Source organism: Muscardinus avellanarius (assembly GCF_963383645.1).
Source record: "Muscardinus avellanarius genome assembly, chromosome: 13".
In the NCBI taxonomy this organism is placed as follows: Eukaryota; Metazoa; Chordata; class Mammalia; order Rodentia; family Gliridae; genus Muscardinus; species Muscardinus avellanarius.
Genome location: NC_137799.1, coordinates 8509869 through 8519520, shown reverse-complemented (window position 1 = coordinate 8519520; position 9652 = coordinate 8509869). Strand labels below are relative to the sequence as shown.

General features: G+C 58.0%; 1 protein-coding gene across 1 annotated transcript in view; it reads right to left on the bottom strand.

Annotated features, from left to right (window-relative positions):
• Window positions 1-713: 713 nt before the first annotated feature.
• EEIG1 (estrogen-induced osteoclastogenesis regulator 1) overlaps window positions 714-9652 on the bottom strand; it is a gene marked incomplete at both ends in the record, with an annotated part of 36260 nt that continues 27321 nt past the window's right edge. Inside the window, 7 exons of the mRNA XM_080708631.1 lie at window positions 714-759; window positions 2630-2699; window positions 2779-2900; window positions 3340-3535; window positions 3614-3718; window positions 5844-5998; window positions 6123-6169. Coding sequence (XP_080564757.1) covers window positions 714-759; window positions 2630-2699; window positions 2779-2900; window positions 3340-3535; window positions 3614-3718; window positions 5844-5998; window positions 6123-6169 — 741 coding nt within the window. The remainder of the gene's footprint in view (window positions 760-2629; window positions 2700-2778; window positions 2901-3339; window positions 3536-3613; window positions 3719-5843; window positions 5999-6122; window positions 6170-9652) is intronic.

The following is a 9652-nucleotide window of genomic DNA, read 5'->3' as shown; positions in this document are numbered from 1 at the left end:
GGGCTACCGGAGCAGAGGCGGCGCGCGTTCCAGCCGCGCTGCCGGGCCCTGGGCTCTGACTGCACAGCAGGCAGCACCCAGGAGGAGGGGAGGGCGGCAAGGGACAGAGGGGCTGGTGGGACTGTGCTGGGGACCGCGTGTGCAAAGTGCAGGCTGCCGGCGGCAGAACATTCGCAGGGCGAGCGGGGGCCTCAATCCAAAGTACTGGTGGGGCCTGAGGTCGTGGCTCCAGGAAGAGGCCGCCAGCGGGTCCCCCAGGACGCGGGGAAGGGACAGCTGAAGCACTGAGCACAGGGTTGCACAGGACAGGGCTCTGGGGTGGGCCGGTTCCCGAGGCCGAGGTGCCATGAACAGGGCGTGACAGAAGCCGGTGCTCCTGTGAGGCCCCTGGGCCACAAGCACCCCCACATGTTGAGGAGATGCGGGTCCTCGGCTGGGGACCAGGGGGGGCTCCAGAGGGGCAGTCCTGGCCGCTGGCTTGCCCTCGCGGCAGGGGCCCACCTGTCCTGCCCTCTAGTGGTTCAGAGGAGAATATTCACAGTGGTGCCAGGAGGGTCCCAGCGTGGTGGGGAGGACAATGGAATGATGCTTCTTGAGGAACAGGCGTCGGCCAGAGTTCACGGAGAGGCACGAGGAGACGCAGTGCGGATCCAAAGGGGAGGGTCCTCGTGGATGACGCGGCCGGGACAGCCGAGAGGGCAGGACCCCGCTCCTCAATGGCTTTCAATCACAACTGGCTCGTAGACCCCAGAGGAGACCCTGTGGGAAGGACAGGTCAGCATGCTCCCCTGGGTGCTGCAGTTACCGAGCGCTGCCCCACACGCACTCTGCAAGCAGGCTCCGTGACCCAGCCCTGCTCTGTATAGCTCAGAGGTGTGGAGCCACTGTCTCGGGTGACACCGATGGCGAGGATCAGTCTATGGGGTCCCAGAGCTGGCACTGCAGTGCCTGGCCCCTCCAGGGCACCCGCGGCTTACCTACCAGTGGACCACACTTACCCACAGGGGAACCCGCAGGAAGAGACTGTGCCCTGCCTATTTGACAGATGAGGAAACTGAGGACCAGAGATTGTGCAGTGCCAAGAGGACAGCGGGTAGTCAGAGAACCTCATCGCCTCTCCCTTCTGAGAACAGGCCTACCCATGAGACCAGGGACAACTGGGGTGCAGCATGCTACTGCTATCATCGTGCTGCCAACCAGATCAGTGTTTTTGGTGGTTTGGGGATGCAACCCAGGGACATTCGCCCTCCGAGCTACACCCCCTGCCCTATTTTTATTCTTCATTTTGAAACCAGGTCTCACTGAGTTGCAGAGGGCCTCACTAAGTAGCTGAGGCTGTCCGCGAACCGGGATCCTACGGTCTCAGCTTCCCGAATGCTGGGATTATAAGCATGCGCCACCATGCCCGGCTCCCAGATTAGTTTCTTGACCACCACTGAATCTGTTTTCTCATTTCCAGAGGAAGGTATAGAGGGGTTCTTACAAACCTCCAAGGAAGCCTCTCTTTTCTTGTCCATCCCACCCAGGGCAGCCCAGAAGGCAAGCTGGGCGTGGTGGCTGTAATTCTGAGCCTATGTCAGTAGGGGTCAGCAGAGCAGCATGAGCGGCAGTTCCCAGAGCCAGGGCTGCCAGCCAGCAACCCAGGCCTCTGGACCCAGACATTAAATGGGCACTTTCAGCCGGGCGTGGTGGCACACACTTGTAATCCCAGCACTTGGGAGGCTGAGACAGGAGGATCGCACAGGTTTGAAGCCAGCCTCAGCTACTGAGTGAGGCTCTCAGCAACTTAGTGAGACCCTGTTTCCAAATAAAAATTATAAAATAGGTCTGGGAGGATAGCCCGGAGGGAGAAAAGCCCCTGGGTTCCACCCCCAGTACCACAGAAAAAACAAAAAGGGCACTTTCCCCTCTGTAACACGGAGAAAAGCCATCAGCACAACTGTATACGTAGGAAGCCCCTCCACACTCTCCGCGAGCCAGAAACAGGGTAAGGTCTACTAAAGGCCGGAGAGCCTCTACGGACTGGATTCCTAACACAAGCTTGGCCCTGCCACTCTCCCGTCTGCAAATGTCGTGCAGGCACAAACCAAAGCTAGTCACGGCTCTAACGCTGGCACCCGCTGGTGCTTAGTAAGTGTAAGTTTAAGCTGGGCATGACGGCACAGGCTTGGGAGGCTGAGAGAGGAGGATCGCAGGTTCACGGCCAGCCTCAGCTACTTAGGCCCTTGCAACTTAGTGAGACCCTATTTCAAAATAAGGATAAAAAATAGAGCTCAGAGGTAGAATGCCCCTGGGTTCAATCCCCAGCACCACAAAAATAAGTAAATACATAAATAGGTATTTAATAAGTACATGAGTCAGCACCAACATTGCTTTAGGGGTTCTCAGACCCAGGAGTAAAGAAGGGAGGTAAAAAATAAACAGGAACGAAGCCCCTGTGTACACTGAACTGCTCTGTGCCAGGCCCCTTCCCAGGTGACTGGGGACGCACCCCACGGCTCATCCACACCACCTGACAGATGGGGAAGCAGGCTCCGAGAGCGGTGACGCGGGCACTCAGAGACAGGGCTGCGGCCTCTGCCCCCAGCACAGGCACGGCGGCCTGGCCAGCCCTCCCCTTCGCCCTTACCTGTTGGCCAGCTGGATGCCACTTAGTGTGGTGGAGCCGTCGCGGCTCACGAACAGCCGCAGGTTGCTGTCTGTGGGGACATGGGAACAGAAGGGTGAGCAGGCGCGGGCGGCCTGTGGCGCCTCCCCGAGCTCCCGGCGGCACCTCACCCTCAGTGTTGCTGCCGTCCGTGAAGTCCTGGCTCTGCATGATCTTCTCCACGACGTCGTCTGCGTCAATGCGTGTGTCGTCCACCCAGGTCGGGTGGCTCTCCACCGAGTCCTTCTTCCGCCTGAGCGGGGGGGGGGGGGGGGGGACGGGGGACAGTCAGAGCAGCAACTGGCGCGGCGAGTGGGCACCCGCAGCACCAAGAAAGTTCTAGGCACACCCACGCTGCAGTTCCCTGGACTCACAGCTCGGCCACAGGTGCTGGCCACCTGGCCTGGCATGAGGACAGGCCACGGGAATGCTCAAGGTCTGGGGCGTGGAAGAGCTAAGGCTCAACCCTGGAAGTCTTTCAGGCTCCCGACAGACATGCAAAACCCCAAACAGCGACATTAACCAGGCAGAGGCGGCGCGAGGTCCTCGAGCTGAGCGCTTTATGGCCGTCAGCAGCAGATGGACAGCCGCCACCACCCCTCCAAGGGCCTGTCAGAGTGCAGAAGCGGAGCTCTAGGGAGCCGCTGGGAGGAGCTGGTCCCCAGGGAGCACGGCGCAGGGACGGGACTCACCGGAATGAGCGGTCGGACAGATGCAGGGGCCGTGGAGGCCGGGGCGGCTTCTCAGGGGGCCTGTGCTCGCGCTCGCCACCCTCAGGGCCCTCCACGGCCATGCCCGGGCCTCCGGAGGCGCTGCTGCTCGTGGACGTGTTGCGGCGGTGCGTCAGGTCCGACAGGCTGGAGGAGCGTGAGTGCTCCGTGCTGTAGCCTGGGGGGGTGGGCGGCCATGGTTGTTACAGGGGCCCAGAGGACGTGGGGGGCTGAGGGGCAGAGCCAGGCCACTCACCTGAGACCCTGGACTGCTGGCTGGCGTAGCTAGAGTTGCGCGAGTGGCCGGAGTGGAATACCTCCTCAGGGCTGGACAGGTTCTGGTCTGGCTCCTCTGGCAGCCCTGGAGGGGGAGCAGGTTACCCAGGTGCCACCCTCTCCCTTCCGCCCTCTCACATCCAGCCTCTCCTGGGGCACACATGTCTCCACTGCACAGACTGGGAAGCTGAGGTCTGTAGGAACCTGTGCTGACCCCCCAGGTCACTGAAGCCAGGCCCCCTCATTCCCTGGAGAGCTGTTAGGGACCTCCGTGGGCAGGGTGCCTGCCACCGGCCAGCGAGGAAGAAGGACGCTGAACAACCATGGGCCAATTACTGAGAGCCACAGTGAGCGGGCAGAGCAGGGACAGTGCGAAGGGACCTGGCCTAGTGCAGTGACCAGGGAAGGCTTCTCTGAGAAGATGGTCTTACTGCTGAGAGCTTCAGGACATGTGCGTGGGAAGGAGGGAGCCAGACAGCACCAGAGACAGGGCCTTCCAGACGGATGGCTAGGTACAACCCCTGAGGCCAGAACGAGCTTGGTCCATGGAGCAGGGCGAGCGGGGTGCGGGAGAGAGGGGTGGGTCAGACCAACACCTCTATCCCAGGACACTGAGCAAACCTTCCTGAAACGCACTTGCCAGAGACACAGGGAGCCAGCGGGACTCCACGAGGCTGAGTACCGCTCACCCCTCCCCACCAACACAGGGGTGAAGAACTCAACCATCCCCCTTCAGAGACAGCACCCTATGCCTATGCGCCCCCCAAAGCCAGGTGGCTGTTCACGTCTCCAGCAGGTCCTCTGCATACGGTGAGGACAAGCTGCACAACAAGTGGGGACTCCTGTCCCAGCGCACCTGAGAGAAGGGCTTCTACACATGAAGATAGGGCCCTCCCCAAGGCTGGAGAGCACTGGTGCTAGCCAGCTCCCACTCCGGCAGGCTCCAGGTCACGGCCGACCAGGCCAGCCTTCTGCTCTGGCCTCACGGGCTGGGTCTGCAGGAGCCCTGGGTCCTTGCAGTCAGATGGCCCCGCAGAGCTCCCAACCCCTGCCCCGGGACAGAACTGCCCAGCAGGTATCTTCCAGGCCGCCCAAGCCCGTGCCTGTGCGTGTGCATGCGTGCACGTGTGCTTTCCTGGAGACTGAGCCCAGGGCAATCTACCCGTGGACCACATTCCAGTCCTGTTTTACTTTTTATTTGGAAACAGTCTCACTACTTACTGAGGCTGCCACAGACCTTCGCTCTTCCTATCTCAGCTTCCCAAGTACCAGGATCACAAGCTTGCACCACACACCCGGCCTCTAATTACTCTTGTGACAAATCAGAGCCTCGCGCGCTGCCCTGCTCCCTGATCAGAGTGGGGACTGCCTGCAGCTCTGAGCCCACTCGAGAAAGGCGCAGGCGACCTTGCTTCGCCTTGCAGTAGGGACCAGCAAGCACCCGGGCAGGCCAGAGCCTTCTCCCCAGCGGCGCCAGCCTAACTGCCACAGGCTCCTCTGAGATTCCAGCTCCCTCTCCCTTCCCACATCACCAGCTGCAGAGTACTAAACCGTGTGCCCTGAGCACTGCCATGTGTGAGTGCAGCACACTAGCACTCGCCTCCCAGCCACGTGGTGCCCGGCCCCTCTGCAGCTTCCCCAAGGAAGCCCTCACTGGAGCGGTCAGACCCACCTGCTGGGCCGTCCCCCAGCTCACACCTGCAGGTGGACATGCATATGATTTGCCCTCGGTTTGAGTAATGCCTGTTCTTCCTGTTAGACTGGAAGTCCACTGGGCAGGGTCTGCTCCAGTCACAGTGCGGAGCATTGCTGTGGCCGGGAATCCCAGCACTGTGGCGGACACTTGAAGCTCAGACCAGTCACTAACGGAAGCAGGAACACACACACACCACATCCCACCGCCCCCTTCACTGAGCCTCCTCTGGGACATGGAGGAGAGGTAAAGCTTGGGCCAAGCTGGGCATGGTGGCACACGCTTGTAATCCCAGTGCTTGGGAGGCGGAGACAGGAGGATCCCAGGTCTGAGACCAGCCTCAGCAACCCAACAAGACTCTTAGCAACCTAGCTAGACCCTGTTTCAAAACAGAAAATACTAAAATGGAGCTAGAGTAGAGCTCAGAGGTAGAACGCCCCTGGGTTCCATCCCCATCTCTCACACTCACACCTTGAGCCACAGGCTGGGGGCGGGGGAGGGGTGTACGGAATGGTACCTGAACCCAGAATGGTGGGCCGGGCCTTAGGGGGCCGGGAGCCTGTTAAGGAGCTGGTGCCTCCGCCGGTGCTGCTGGTCCCACCACCCTTGCAGGTCAGCTGTAGGGAGGAGTCCTGGCCCGGGATGGAGATGGACTTGGCAGTGGAAGGAGGCCTGAGGAGGACAGATGTGTGACTGAGCTGCCCACCTCAGGACCCCCACGGCCTAGAGGAAGAGCTCCTATGCCCCCAGCCCCAGGACCACGCTCCCATCCCCTTCTAAGCCTGCTGGCACTCACGTTTTGAAGCAGGGGTCTCCAGAGAGCAGGAACATACCAATGGTGACCTATGGGAGGAGAGAAGGAGCCGTGGCCACCCCTGCCCGGCCCAGGTGTGGCTGCCCAGTAGCCTCCTGGCCCTGCCCCATCCTGGCTGGGCATCCTGGAGACGCCTGCACATGCCATGTCCCCACTTCCTGTGAAGAGTGGACTGGACCCCGAGGCCCGCCTGGTGGGGCTGCAGAGACAGAGTGTGACGAGGCCTTGCTCGGCCAGTGCTTGGCAGTGACTGGAAGTCAGTTCTGAGGATTTAAATACAAGTCGGTGAGCCGCTCAGGGCGAGCCACATCCTCTCTTATCGCAGGGCCGTGTGTGAGGGGCTCCGGGCCCACCTGGCGCGAGGCGGGAGGAGGCGCAGAGCCCCATGTGGCGGGAGGGAACTCCCGGGGCCCAGCACTGCAGGCAGGGCTGGCGGATCAAAGGATAACGAGGGCACGAAGCCACCTGGACAAGGACTTTGGCAGTGGCCCAAAGTGCAGGCTGAGATGGGGCAATGGGAAGAGGGCCTCAGAACAGAGAAGAGGTGCAGAGAGCCCGGCCACCAGGGACATAAGTGGTGACCATGGCCGAGGCCTTTTCTTTTTCTTTTTTTTGCAGTACTGAGGATTGAATCCAGGTGCTTTCTTTTTTTTTTTTTGGTGGTACTGGGGTTCCTGGAAGCCCTTCTACCTCCGGGCTACACTCCCAGACCTATTTTTACATTTTTATTTGGAAACAGGGTCTCCCAAGCCAGCGCACGCGGCTGGCTTCGAACCTGCGCGATCCTCCTGTCTCTGCCTCCCAAGCGCGGGGATTACAAGCGTGCGCCACCACGCCCGGCGAATCCAGGTGCTTTCTATCACCGAGCACATCCCTATCCCTTCTGCTGTGTGTGTATGTGTGTGTGTGTATGTGTATGTGTGTGTGCATGTGTGTATGTGTATGTGTGTGCATGCGTGTGTGCGTATGTTTCTGTGTGTGTGTATGCATGTGTGTGTGTGTATGTTTCTGTGTGTGCATGTGTGTGTGTGTGTGTGTGTGTGTGTGTTACTGGGGGTTGAACCCAGGGCTATTCTACCTCCGAGCTACACCCTCAGCCTTATTTTTAAATTTATTTTCATTTGTGTGTGGTTCTGTGAATGGAGCTCAGGCATTCTACCTCTGAGTGACACCTCCAGCCCTATTTTTTATTCTTATTCTTATTTTTTATTTTTCTGTGGTCCTGGGGTGGACCCCAGGGGCCTTCTACCCCCAGGCTATCCTCCCAGCCCTATTTTTTATTCTTATTATTTTATTTTTTGTGGTCCTGGGGTGGACCCCAGGGGCCTTCTACCCCCAGGCTATCCTCCCAGACCTATTTCTTATTCTTATTATTTTTATTTTTCTGTGGTCCTGGGGTGGACCCCAGGGGCCTTCTACCCCCAGGCTATCCTCCCAGACCTATTTTTTATTCTTATTATTTTATTTTTTGTGGTCCTGGGGGTGGACCCCAGGGGCCTTCTACCCCCAGGCTATCCTCCCAGACCTATTTTTTTATTCTTATTTTTATTTTTATTTTTCTGTGGTCCTGGGGTGGACCCCAGGGGCCTTCTACCCCCAGGCTATCCTCCCAGCCCTATTTTTTATTCTTATTATTTTTATTTTCTGTGGTCCTGGGGTGGACCCCAGGGCCCTCTACCCCCAGGCTATCCTCCCAGTCCTATTTTTTATTCTTATTTTTATTTTTATTTTCTGTGGTCCTGGGGTGGACCCCAGGGGCCTTCTACCCCCAGGCTATCCTCCCAGTCCTATTTCTTATTCTTATTATTTTTATTTTCTGTGGTCCTGGGGTGGACCCCAAGGCCCTCTACCACCAGGCTATCCTCCCAGACCTATTTTTTATTCTTATTATTTTTATTTTCTGTGGTCCTGGGTGGACCCCAGGGGCCTTCTACCCCCAGGCTATCCTCCCAGTCCTATTTTTTATTCTTATTATTTTTATTTTCTGTGGTCCTGGGGTGGACCCCAGGGCCCTCTACCCCCAGGCTATCCTCCCAGTCCTATTTTTTATTCTTATTTTTATTTTTATTTTCTGTGGTCCTGGGGTGGACCCCAGGGGCCTTCTACCCCCAGGCTATCCTCCCAGTCCTATTTTTTATTCTTATTATTTTTATTTTCTGTGGTCCTGGGGTGGACCCCAGGGCCCTCTACCCCCAGGCTATCCTCCCAGCCCTATTTTTTATTCTTATTATTTTTATTTTCTGTGGTCCCGGGGTGGACCCCAGGGCCCTCTACCCCCAGGCTATCCTCCCAGCCCTATTTCTTCTTATTATTTTATTTTCTGTGGTCTTGGGTGGACCCCAGGGCCCTCTGCCCCCAGGCTATCCTCCGGACCTATTTTATACTTGCTTCCCAAGTACTGGAATTGCAAGCATGCGCCACCGCACCCAGCTCTGTTTTTTACTCTTAATTTTGAAACGGGTCTCACTAGGTAGTGGAGGCCGGTCCTGCGATCCTCCTGTCTCAGCCTCCCAAGTACTAGGATTACAAGTGTGTGCCACCATGCCCAGCTTCTTATCTAATTTTGAAAAAAGGTCTAAGTTACCCAGGCTGGCCTCAAATTTGTGATCCTCCTACCTCAGCCTCCTTAGTCACTAGGATTATAGGAGTGGCCGCTGCATCTGGCTTGGACTGAAGCCTTTCATGGATTATTTCACTTGGCAATATTAGCAAGCTATAACGTTGGTGACAGCCGGGCGTGGTGGCACATGCTTGTAATCCCTGTGCTTGGGAGGCTGAGACAGGAGGATCGTGCAGGTTCGAAGCCAGCCTCAGCTACTTAGTGAGGCTCTCAGCAACTTAGTGAGACCCCCGTTTCCAAATAAAATATAAAATGGGTCTGGGAGTATAGCCTGGAGGTAGAAAACCTCTGGGTTCCACCCCCAGTACCACACACACACACACACACACACACACACACACACACACACACACACAGTTGGTGACAGCCCTTCCATGTAGACAAGGAAACCAAGACCCACAGAGGGGACGTGACAGCCCAAGACCTTGTGGGCAGAACATGGGGGCTGGCCTTCAACCCAAGCCACCTGACCCCCAGGTTCCCTTCCTCTGTCCTAGTTGAGAACACACAGGCCCGCTATGAGGCGGGCTCAAAGGCCTAACCATCGCCATATCTGGACCTTTCTGGTGCTTCCAGAGCCCCCACTATCACCCGCCCAGCTCTGCACAGGACACAGCTCGCTATTGCTAGGCTGGTTCTCGGAGGTTGTGGTAGAATAGCCTGTTTTCTCAACAGAGTGGAAGGGTGTGCAGAGGAGGGAAGACAGGTGTGTTGCTTTTAGACACCCAGAATCTCTGTTCCCAAGAGGCTGAGAGGTAGCTGCCTGTGGGGTGGGAGCTGCCCCAGCCGCTGGAGGCCTGCGTGTGGCCAGCAGGGGCGGTCGGACCTGCTGCCTGCAGTGCACGCAGGTCCAGGACATGGGTTCTCCTCTTCCCCACCCACATTCCTCCAG